This window comes from Erinaceus europaeus, chromosome 2, assembly GCF_950295315.1.
Source record: "Erinaceus europaeus chromosome 2, mEriEur2.1, whole genome shotgun sequence".
Taxonomy (NCBI): domain Eukaryota; kingdom Metazoa; phylum Chordata; class Mammalia; order Eulipotyphla; family Erinaceidae; genus Erinaceus; species Erinaceus europaeus.
This window is the reverse complement of record NC_080163.1, coordinates 137641745-137654607: the sequence shown is the minus strand read 5'-3', so window position 1 is coordinate 137654607 and position 12863 is coordinate 137641745. Positions and strand designations below refer to the sequence as shown.

The 12863-nt window shown below is 41.4% G+C and overlaps 1 protein-coding gene across 2 annotated transcripts in view; it reads left to right on the top strand.

The window, feature by feature from the left end:
* WWP2 (WW domain containing E3 ubiquitin protein ligase 2) overlaps window positions 1-12863 on the top strand; it is a 191561-nt gene that overhangs the window by 85914 nt on the left and 92784 nt on the right. For both annotated transcript variants that reach the window (XM_007524578.3, XM_060185261.1), the window contains one exon: window positions 324-420. In XM_007524578.3, coding sequence (XP_007524640.1) covers window positions 324-420 — 97 coding nt within the window. The remainder of the gene's footprint in view (window positions 1-323; window positions 421-12863) is intronic.

Here is a 12863-nt window from a genome sequence, read left to right as displayed (position 1 = left end):
TGTGTGCTCAGCCTCCATTCTCTGTCTTGCATTGGCGTGGCAGAAATTCTTAAGCCAAAAGGCAATATGCTTATAAGTACCTTAGATTTTCCTAAGCATGGTGGAGAAGAAACACCCCAGGTTCACCCCACCTCCCCTAGACTATAGCCAGAACAGATGTCACCCGACTGTTCCTGTTTCTTCTTGCGCTGGTGACTATAACTTGCTACTGACCATGTCCAGGAACTCCAGTACCTGGAGTGAGCTCTGTCTGTGGTCACATCTCAAACAAGGGATGATCTTCTCACTAGTTCTGTCTTGTCTTTTGATGGATCCCTTTCTAGGATCACAGCCGCCTTCAAGAGAATCCTCTGGGACAGCTGTTGCTCCCGATAATCGGCACCAGCCCCCCAGCACAAACTGCTTTGGTGGCAGATCCCGGTAAGACACCTTCCACCTCTTGGGGAGGAGGGGGAACCTTGGAAGATGCTTAGAGCAACATGTTGGGAAGTCTCAAGGAGTAAAACTGTTGGAAATTTCCAGAGCACTCTGAGTCAGTTAAGGAAGCCCAGAGAAGGAGTATAAAACTCAGAGTTCTCAAAAAAGGTTAGAGATTCCTTGTCAAAAGTTGGGTCTGGGCAAGTTGGTTATTTGGATAAGAGGCAGTGTGAAACAGAACTTGACTGCCTTTTTATACAACAGGTGCGGTGGTCACAGGTGTCCTGGCAGGTTTCCTGGCAGGACACATATGGGGACTCAATGGTTCTTTGTATGTGCAATTTTCTCTTTGTGTACTTCTAGTTTGGATGGTGGTCTGTGATTCTCTTTGGAGAAGAAAATTTTTTCACTTTAAGTTTGAGCTCTGTTATACTCATTACACATACCATGAGTGACTTTACTTTCTTCACTGACATGCTTGTATTCTCCATTTCCATGACAGATGATTTCTGGGCAGGAGAATAGCTTTATATGTAGTGGAGTGATAGAGAAGACAGTGAGGACCCATGAAACCTGTTTATTATAATGTACAAATTCTCCAGACATTTTTTTTTTAATTTTTTCTTATTTATTTATTTCCTTTTGTTGCCATTGTTGTTTTATTGTTGTAGTTATTATTGATGTTGTTGTTATTGGATAAGACAGAGAGAAATGGAGAAGAGGGGAAGACAGAGAGTGGAAAGAAAGATAGACACCTGCAGACCTGCTTCACTGCCTGTGAAGCGACTTCCCTGCAAGTGAGGAGCTGGGAGCTTGAACCGGGATCCTTACGCCGGTCCTTGTGCTTAGTGCCACCTGCACTTAACCGCCCGACTCCCTCTCCAGACATTTTTAAGGAAAAGATTGTATGAATATCTTCTGTAAATCGTTATTAATCTATGAGCAACTGGTAAAAATCTTACCTTATTTGTGACAGGCATTCAGCCCTAGATAATTATTTGTGAGCTCAGTAATTTCCAGTTTATATTTATTTATGTTCAGATATAATTGCTGCCATTCAATAAGAAACACTTCGAAAAAGATTTATTTATTTATTGACTATTTAACAAGAGAATGAGGGAACCAGAGCACCACTGTGGTATATGAAGTTCGAGGGATCACATTCAGGACCTCATGCCTGCAGGTCCTATGCTCTGGCTGAAACACTTTTGAAAGTATCACCTAAAAGCAGTTTCTTCTGTGTCCCTAAAAACTCCTTACCTTTTGCATTTATGCAGGTCAAGTGTGCACACACACTGTCACCTGTCTCTCTAGTTATTGTAGGATTAACTGAGGTGAGGTATGCCAATCTGAGGACCTTGCATCCTGGGAATTCTTAGTGGAGGTGGGGATGGGGGTGGGGGTTTCTTTGTATCTGGAAACCTTCTGTTATGCTTCCAGCCTCATCTCCAAACCAGGGAAATATGTGCTACTAATACATTCATTTAACACTGAAGTTAGTGAGGTGATAAATCAAATGTTCAGGTCACAGTCCATGGTCACAGCTAGGAACATTTTGGGCTAAGTCTCACCTTGTCAGATAAAGTAAGGACTACAAAACCTGACTAAGGGCAAGAGACTGGCACACTTTAATGATGGCCATCCCATCATCTGGGGCCCTAGCCAGGATTCCCACATAGCTATGATGGGCCTAGACCTCTAACAGATTCCTTTCTCCACCATCACTGGTCATCTCCATCAGGACTATCATAAACCCTCTTGTGGCCCTCTATAGGACCTTGCCCTCAATGTAGAGCAACAATAGTAGAAATTGTCCCACTCACTGGAGGAAGGCTAGGTCAACATACACTGCCACTTGAGGAAGACTGGTCCTGAACTGAGTTCAGCTAGAATGTTCTTAGCTTATGATCATGGAATGTGAGCTCAGGCTGACAGAGATGCAGAGGTTACATAAGCTCCGGTGCTAAATATGAATAGACATGGGCCCTAGGTCAGATTGATGGAGTTTACAGTTACAGCCAGTGATTATAAATTGATGCTGCACTTTGACTTCATAGCCTATGTTCTTGTTTTAAGCCCAGAAGTTAGCTTGGGAGTTAGGGGAGATGACATCCAGATGTAAACTGGACAATGTCAGATAGTGTATCACAACAAGACTAATCTTGGTGGTGCATGTGGGCTGACCTAACACTGTTGGGTGTTAGATTGGTGTGGGGATGTTACTCAGCATGTCCAGGATGCTGTTAGTCTACCCCGTGTCGTCTAATGTTCCTGTTGCTTCTCAAAAGTGGAGAATGCCTAGGACATTATGGAGCCCCTGGGAAAGTGTGTGCTGGTTGGCAGAGGGAGTGCCTACCACACCCTTTAATAGTTCCCTGGTATTTATTTTATTTTGTGGGAATGAGGGCTGGCTTCAGGAACCATGCCTAGGTTAATTCAGATTCTGAAGATCCGTGTGTGCCCAGTCTTATGCACACAGGGCACAAGGCTCACTAGAAGCATGGCGCCCACTTCCCATGGCAAGTTCCATCTTTGTATTACTTGAAATGCATAGGAAACAGATAGATAAAACTCTGAGCATTATAAGCTCAGAAAAAAGATAATCAGTGTGTAAGAGAGGAAGACAGAAAAAGGGAGGGTGCAGTGATTTGCAGAGATGTGGTCCATGTCCAATGGTTTGGTCCAGGATCTTGACTAAGCATTCTTAGGAGATAGCTAGTGAACTAGAGAATGGTTGCATATGGTAGAAAAAGAATCCACAGAAATGATCCTCACAGCTCCTGACAGCTTCTCTTCAGAGTTAACTGTTAGGTAAGAAAAGACTACGAGTAGTGCCAAAATAGCTCACTTAGTGCACTGCTTTGCCAGGGACATGACCCAGGTTCCAGCCTGGTCCCCACTGCATTGAAAGAAATTTTGGTGCTGTGGTCTCTTTTCACAATCTCTCTACTGAGAGACAAGAAGGAAGGGAAGAAGGAGGGAGAGAGGGAGGGAGAATGAAGAAAGGAAGAAAGAACTGTGAAATCTAGATTGAAGAGTGGAAAGCCAGGAACTCTTAATTGCTTCGTGGTTTGTTGATTCTTTGTCACCTATTATTTCTAAACACCCCCCCCCCCCATCCAGCTGTTATGTGAAATCTACCAACTGGAAACCATCTGCAAGTGATGTTGTTCTTCTAGCCACAGCCATAAGGATTCTCTGACTTGAATAGATAGTTCCTTAATCTAGAATCCCTGTATATTTTCCTTAGTCATGTAGGGAAATGGTACCAGAAATTGGAAGAGCATATTGAATTTGCTATTGGGTTAATAAAGTTTTTCATTATTTAGTCTGAAAATTGAAAGGGATCTTGATTATCCATTAAGCTGTGTGAAAGGGCTTAAGCATTTACATTTTCTCTATGATGTGTGTATGTTTTTAAGTTACAAAAGAGCATTCACGGGAGTTGGGCGGTAGCACAGCCGGTTAAGCATAATGATTGGCGTAAGGATCCCAGTTCGAACCCCCGACTCCCTACCTGCAGGGGAGTCGTTTCCCAGGCGGTGAAGCAGGTCTGCAGATGTCTGTCTTTCTTTCCCCCCCCTCTGTCTTCCCCTCCTCTCTCCAACATCAATAATAACAATAATAACTACAACAATAAAAAACAAGCAACAAAAGGGAAAATAATAAACAAATATTAAAAAAATGAAAAAGAGTGCATTCATGTAAATGAATGCACACAAACGTGTATGTGAAAGTGAACATGTGACATAGAATGTGTGTGGTGTGAATTTGCCTCACCAGCTGTCGGTATTGTCCAGCATTGAGCAGAGCCTCTGTTTTAACAGAACCCTCCCACAGTAGGTCTTAGACCTTTTTTTGGTCATGTGGGGACTTCACTACTCTGAACCAGCTTTTTCATTTAGACAGAGAGACAGAGGGAGAGAAGGTAAGGTCCCATAGCACTAAATCTTCCTCCTATGCAGTGGGGGGCTGGTCTTGAACCTGGACAGAACTTCTCGATAGTTTTCACCTTTCTTCCCTCCCTCCCTCCCTCCCTCCCTTCCTTCCTTCCTTCCTTCCTTCCTTCCTTCCTTCCTTCCTTCCTTCCTTCCTTCCTTCCTTCCCTCCCTCCCCCTTGTGCTGCTTTAGTGAAAGCACACCACATTTATTGATTCCCTAGCCTTGTACATGGCAAAGCAACATGCTATCCATGTGAGCTCTTTCACCAGCCTTTAAATATATTATTTTAAGATGAAAAAAATTAAGTATTAGATACCAAATAACATGTGATTTTGCAAAACTAGGAAGTCACAGAGCAAAGATAGACAACTGCAGACCTGCTTCACTGCCTGTGAAATGACTCCCCTGCAGGTGGGGAGTCGAAGGTTCGAATTAATGTACGTTAATGTACATTAATGCCTAGCCTTGGCATTTTTTAATGACTTCTGAAGATTTAGAGGATCTACGGTCTTGGTGACTTACACAGCCCGGGGTCTCTGGTGTACTCTAAATAGCTCATCAGTTGTGTCTGCAGACAGCCTGTCCCAGAAAGGAAAGAAAAATAAACTTAGCTGGGCGTGAGTCTGCTGGGAACTCTGCTGGGAACACTCCAGGGAGGCCTGGGGGGTGTAGCCAGGGAAATTGGGAAGCAGAGTGAACTGGAAAAGTGGGAAGAGAAAGAGCCAAGCCTTTGGGCCTTAGGCCATTCTCCTAGTCACTGTTGGCTACTGCTACCTCTCCTTTAACTTAAATGACTTAAGGCTGCTTGATTTGGAACTGCAGTTATTTGGAGATGTCACTCTGTCAGCATGAAACTGAATCAAACACCTTTACAGTTTCCATTCAGACTTCCCACCCAACAGTTTTTTCTTCTTTTTTTTTTTTTTCTTCTACAGTCAGGATACAGCCTAACTGTAACTGCTGGAGAAGAGAAAGGAGTAAGAAAAGAAATCATTGAAATTTGTCTGGACATTCAGCAATAACTAAGACACAGTCCTACCTCAGAAGGAGCTTGTAGGCTTCTTGTCTGAGTGACTTGTAGGGAATAGAATTGAGGCTATGGGCAAGAGCACCACTGCCTTCTCCAAGCTAGTCATCACTTACACACTAGCTTAATTTTATGTGAAAGTTCATTATGTGTTATACATTATTGCATATTAACTTATTATGATCTATTTATTCTAGAGGTACTTTATTGGGTATTTCCACTGTATGAGCCTGGGGAAATATGGTTAGAAACTTTTGAGAACTAGGAGGAAGTTAGGTAAATAAATGCAGTTGAAGATTTTATTTTTAGAGATTTCTTTGGTTTTTAAATTAGTAAATTATAAGATTATAGTATAGTTCTACATTGTGCCCTAAAGATTTAATTGTTTACTTGAGAGAGAGAGGGAGAGAGATAGAAAGAGAGACAGGGAGAGAAATAGAGAGAGAGGGAGTCAGGCGGTAGTACAGTGGGTTAAGCGCATGTGGTGCAAAGCGCAAGGACTGGTGTAAGGATCCCGGTTGGAGCCCCCGGTTCCCCATATGCAGGGGGTTTGCTTCACAGGTGGTGAAGCAGGTCTGCAGGTGTCTAACTTTCTCTCCTCTCTATCTTCCCCTCCTCTCTCCATTTCTCTCTGTCCTATCCAACAATGACTACTACAACAACAATAAAAACAACAAGGGCAACAAAAAGGAAATAAATAAATATTTAAAAAATCTTTAAAAAGAGAGAGAGAGAACCAGAGCATCACCCAGGCATATGTAATGCCAGGGATCAGACTAGGGATCTCATCTCATGCAAACAAATCCAACATTTTCATCACTGCACATCTTCTCAAACCTCCGTAGGTTATTTTTGTCCCATAAACATACAGCTGTACTCTGAGGTAGATTATAGTGATTAAAAGATGAAGCATCAGGTGGTGGCATACCTGGTTAAGTGCATATGTTACGGTGTGCAAGGATCCAGATTCAAGCTCCCAGTCTCTACCTGAAGGGGGAAAGCTTCACAAGTGGTGAAGCAGGGCTGCAGGTGTCTCTCTGTCTCTCTTCCTCTCTATCTCCCTCTTCCCTCTCGGTTTCTGTCTCTATTCAGTAAGTAAAGATAATAAAAAAAATTTAAAAAGATGAAATATCATAGTCCCTGACATCAAAGATTATGGCAGTTGATAGGGACAGATACACAGGTGACAGGCCTCTAAAACTCTTTTTGCATAACCATTATCTCTCCAGTCCTTGCATATATATAGTTTTATGTACAGAGCAAAGCAGAACAGAAGGTGCAGATTTCCCACATACATTGTACCACCACATGCACACAGCCTCACCTACTGTCAATCATCAACTGCATGAGGATCGTGTCTGTATCAATGGTGAGCCTGCATAGCCATAGTTGATGTTAATGTTCCTTCTTACTGTTGCACATTTTGAGGGTTTTGACAAATGTTTATTGGTATTTGTTCACTAATGCTATGTAATAGTTTAACTGCACTAAAGATTCTCTGTGTCCTACCTATTGATCTCTCTCTCCCCCTTAACTCCTGACTATGACTGTCCTTTTACTGTCTCTGTAGTTTGATTTTTCTAGAATGCCACCTAATTAGAATGATAAAGAGAGCAACGTAGATTGTCTGTTAGTAATACATATTTGTTTCCTCCATGTTTTTCTGTGACTCTGTAGCTCATTTCTTTTTGAGTAACATTCCATTTTCAAGGTTTAGGACACTTTATCTGTTTACCTACTAAAGACCATCTTGCTTTTTTGCCAGGTTTTGACAATTACGAATAAAGCTGCTATAAACTGCCTTATGCAAGGCTTTATGAGGATATGTTTTCCACTCCTTTGATAAGTAACCCTGAGCAGGTTTACAGAGTTACATGGAAAAGTATATTTCGGTTAGTAAGAAACTACCAATCTGTCCTCCAAAGTGCTTATATTATTTTTCATTCCCACCAACAGTGAATGAGAGTTCTTGCACCACATTCTTTCCAGAATTTTTATAGTAATTTTTCAATTCCAGTCTTTCAAATTAGTGTATATCCCATTGTTTTCCTGCATTTTAGTTTGCTTTATTTTATTTTAATTTATTTTTTAGATAGAGATAGACAGATGGGAGAATAGTGTGGGGAGGAAACCATAGCACCAAAAGAACCCTTAAATGTAGAGGCAGCCAGGTTTGGACCTTGGTCACTGATACGGCAGAGCAGCACACTATCCAAGTGATCTTATCCCTGTCACATTGTTGTTTTAATTTGCACTTCCCTAAAGATAAATTATATAGAACTTTTAATATGCTTATTTGCTATCTACATTTCATATTTTCTGAGGTGTCTGTTTAGGTCTTTGTCCATGTTTCATTTGTTAATTTCTGAGTTAGTCATATGTTTTGGATGATAAAATCTCACGTGTTTTTGCAAGTATTTTCTTCTAGTCTTTGCCTTGTCTTATTTTTTGTCTACTTTTTAAAAAATTTATTCCCTTTTGTGGCCCTTGTCGTTTTATTATTGTAGTTATGATTGTTGTTGTTGTGGTGGTGGTTGCTGGATAGGACAGAGAGAAATGGAAAGAGGAGGGGAAGATAGAGAGGGGGAGAGAAACATAGACATCTGCAGACCTGCTTCACCGCTTGTGAAGTGACTCCCCTGTAGATGGGGAGCTGGGGCCTCGAACCAGGATCCTTACACCGGTCCTTGCGCTTTGCACCACGTGCACTTAACCCATTGCACTACCGCCCAACTCCCTGTCTACTTGTTTTTATGAATATCTTATTGCATTTGAATCTACATGTACTCATTCATTTACATATTATCAATGACTACTTTTAAAAATTAAGGTTATTTATGTGTCTGTGAGAAAGAGAGAGAGAGGGATGCTCTGGTTATATATAATTTCAGAAATTGAACCTGAGGCCTGAGGTTATCACAGTGTGTACTCTACCTGATGAGCCACTTCCCTGGCTATGTCAACAGCTACTTTAATGGAAGAAGTAAGTGACTGACCATAGTCTGCAAAATCCAATTTTTTTTTTACTACCTGAGGCTTTAGAAACTTTACTGATTTCTGCTACTGATGATAAGAAGGTAAGGCAACTTTACAAAGTATCTTTTATTTATTTATTTTTTTTAGGACTTCTCATTTTATTCTTTGGAGACATGGAACCACTATATTTTGAGCAAGATCCTAATGTATTATTTCTGAGTTAAATTCCTTTGGAAATTATTGTGAATTTGAAGCTGTATTAGTTAGGGTTTATTGCAGAAAACAACCCATTCAAGATATCTTCTTTTTTTATCCCCACTTTACTGGGGGGGAGGTTAATGGCTTCCATTACAGTTGCTCAAGGTATACTCAAGGTATTTTCAGTGGGGAGGGATTTAATGTGAGGGGTTGGGTATATGCAAACATTATTGGTGAGGCAGGAAGAACATATGTGAGTTCCTCCTCATCCTTGGCTAGACGGTTACAGCCCTGAAATTATAATCTAGATGTCTAAACTGTCACTGCCACTGTCACCACACATGCATGATAGTCTGTGTCTTCCATCTGCTTCCCAAATCTCCCACAAGAGCTTCTCGTTGGTGCAACCTAAACTACTTATAGAAAGAATCTAGTGGTGAGGAGTCTATGATAGTCTAACTCATATAGTGAGAAGGCTGAGGAAGGGAGGTGCATGGAGTGTGAAAATGTCTGACACAGTGGAAGTTGAATTAGAAGCCATTAAGAGGATTACTGTAGAAACTGGTGAGGTAGGAGTTTATGACCAACCTGGATTAGTGGCAAAATTGAGAGAAGATAGGAGAAATACATAGAAGGTATATGGTAAGTGAGTAGAACTGGGTGACTTAGTTAAGGTGGAGGGTGAAGAGGGATGGGGAGTCTCTCAGCCTCTTGCATTGGGATGTCACTCATGGGGGGAAAAATGTAGGAGGGAAGGAGCTTATGAAACTATCACTTTAAAATGACACCCCCCCCCCCAATAGTTGGGATTGATGATTATTGGTGGCTCTCTGGAACAGTGATAGTGGGTGGTCCTGGGGCAGTCATTCTTCTGAAAATGTATTCATCAGTAAGCGAAAGAATAAACTGAAGACTGCAGGGGAAAAGATGATGTCCCTAATATCACCATAATTCAGGGTACAGGAGTGTTATTTCTACTTTCTTAAATGTGGCACCAGGGAATGAACCCAAGACTTTATACTACATGCATGATGCCATTACTGAGCAGCCTGCCTGCCCAGTTTTTTTCATTCCTTATTTTAGAGAAAAGAGAAGAGAAGAGGGGAAGGGAGGGGAAGAAAAGGAGAGGTTGGGGGGGGGGGATGGAGAGCATCACTCCATCATCCATGGTGTCTCCCTGGTTCCATCCATGGTGCTTCCACACGATTCTCACATGTAGAACCCATGATCTCACATGTAGAAGGTATGTGTTTTACTGGGTGAGCTGTCTCCCAGTCCCTGTTATGTCTACTTTAAGCAAGTCTTTATTTGGATTCTAAGAATTCTCAGCCCTGGGAAATTGTGATTAAAGAGAAGAATTTACAGAAAAGCAAATAAAAAGAGTTTTGGACAAGTGACATTTTAGTCTTGGGAGCTTGGGCATGTGATGATGGAAGATCAGAACAGAACTGAATGTAAATGCTTTGAACAGATGTGGATGACGGGGAAAGGAGTTGCTTTAAGGCATGGTACTTACTAGTGGTTGCGGTTTGGTGTGATGAAGTTGGACTTTTCCTTAGGATTTTTTTGGCACTCAGTGACTCCTTTTGCAAATGTTGAGGTCTGTGGAGGTGGAGATTTGAGGTTTGGTTTACTGACCATCTTTATGCCATACTCAGCAGCCCAGATAGAACAACTCCCTTCAAGCACTAAAGTGATTCTATATTCAGGGTTTTCATTTTGCACATGGATAATGTGTAATAGTCAGAAAAGTGAAGTGCAGAATTTATATTGCTTTATACTTCCTTCACACCACAGTATTTCCTGACAAAAGACCCTCTTACTTACTGAAAATATAATGAAGTCTTGGAGCCTTTCAAGTGGATTTCCATTTACGTGTTAGTTCACTTCATTCTTCCATTTACAACTCTTGTCATTATATAATGTCAAAATTTTAGGTACAATGACCCACTTGGCCTGCAGGTTTAATCATGAGGACTAATCCTTTCTTTTTTGTGTGTTGAATAAAATTCTATTTTTGGGATATATGATATTCGGGTTTCCTTTCTGGAAATGTTTTGTGCCTTGTGTTCTATAAAAATTGCAATCCCTGAGTGTTTTCCTTTCTTTCTCTCTTTCTTTTTTTTCCTTCCTTCCTTCCTTCCTTCCTTCCTTCCTTCCTTCCTTCCTTCCTTCCTTCCTTCCTTCCTTCCTTCCTTTTTCTTTTTTACTAGATAGAGACAGCCAGAAATTGAGGGGGGGGTGATAGAGAGGGAGAGAGACAGAGAAACACCTGCTGCACTGCTTCACCACTCAAAAAGCTTTCCCCCTGCAGGTGGGGACAGGGGGCTTGACTGGATCCTTGTGCATTGTCACATGTATGCTCAACCAGATGTACCACCACCCAGCCCCTTGTTTCTCTTATTCTATTCTTTGTATTTTTAGTAATTTTATTAGCTAATTTGATCTTTGCCAAATATATATGAGTGTTACAGAAGTGCAGGGTGCAGCAATTAAATAAAGCAGTAAAGAGAGGTATTGATGGGGGCCGGGTGGCAGCGCAGTGTGCTAAGTGCCATGGTATATTGCATCAAAGTAAAGTGCACATGGTATATTGCACCAAAGTAAAGTGCACATGGTATATTGCACCAAAGTAAAAGACTCTGGGGTGAGTTGGGGGAGAGTATAGGTTCTGGAAAAGGATGACAGAGGACCTAGTGGGGGTTGTATTGTTATGTGGAAAACTGAGAAATGTTTTGCATGTACAAACTATTATATTTACTGTTGAATGTAAAACATTAATCCCCCAATACAGGAAAAAAAGAGAGAGAGAGAAAGGAAGGGAAAAGAAAGAAAAGAAGTATTAGGCAAAGCCACAAAAAATATAATAAAATAAAACATAATGATCCACACACAAAAAATTAAAATATCTTATGGACAAATCAATCTTTTGCTCTGTTTTTCCCATTTTATTTCATTTGATTTTTTAAGTTTTATTTATTTTTTTATTTATAAAGTGGAAGTATTGACAAGACCATAGGATAAGAGGGGTACAATTCCACACAATTTTTATCACCAGAACTCCATATCCACCCCCCCATAGCTTTCCTATTCTTTTTTTTTTTTTTGCCTCCAGGGTTACTGCTGGAGCTCAGTGCCTACACTATGAACCCACTGCTCCTGGAGGCTATTTGTTCCCTTTAGTTGCCTTTGTTGTTTATCATTGTTATTATTATTGTTTATCACTGTTATTATTATTGTTGTTATTGCTGTCATTGTTGTTGGATAGGACAGAGAGAAATTGAGGGGGGGAAGACAGAGAGGAGAGAAAGACACCTGCAGATCTGCTTCACTGCCTGTGAAGCGACTCCCCTGCAGGTGGGGAGCCAGGGGCTTGAGCTGGGATCCTTGAGCCAATCCTTGTACTTCTTGCCATGTGCACTTAGCCCACTGCACTACCACCCCACCCCCATCTTTCCTAGTCTTTATCCCTCTGGGAGTATGGACCCAGGATCATTATGGGATGCAGAAGGTGGGAGGTCTGGCTTCTGTAATTGCTTCCCCGCTGAACATGGGCATTGACAGGTCAATTCATACTCCCATATTTAATTTTTATTTATTTGTTTGGGTAGAGACAGAGAGAACTCAAAAGGGAAGTGAGGTGATAGAGATGGAGAGAGATAGATACCTGCAGCACTGCTTCACCACTTGTGAAGCTTTGCCCCTGCAGTTGGGGGCTGGGGATTTGAATCTGAGTCCTTGGCATTGTAGCATGTACACTGAACCAGGTACAACACCACCTGGACCCTTATTTTAATGTTTCATCCCTCTCCCCGATTGGATAGAGAGAAATTGAGAGAGGAGGGGAAAATAGAGAGGGGAGAAAAATAGACACCTGCAGACCTGCTTCACTGCTTGTGAGGCAACCCTCCTGCAGGTGGGGAGCTGGGGGCTCAAACTGGGACTTTTGTGTTTTGTACTATGTGTGCTTAGCCCAGTGCACCACTGCCTGACCCCCTAATGTTTCATTCTTTAAAAAATCTGCTTGTTCTGGGCACTATGAAGGAACAACCTACAACAACACACATGGCTCTCAGAAGTATTATGCCCAACCAGATAAAAAGGCTACATTCTGACTCCATCTATATGATGTAGAGAAGGCAACAATTATAGGGGCAGAACTCCAATCAGCAGTTTATGGAGGAGAGGATAGAGATTGACTGCTAAGAGGCACTAATAGATATTTGTGGCCAAATATTCTAGAAATATTCTGCATCTTGATCATGGTGTTGGTAACACAACTGTATATATTTGTTAAATTTCA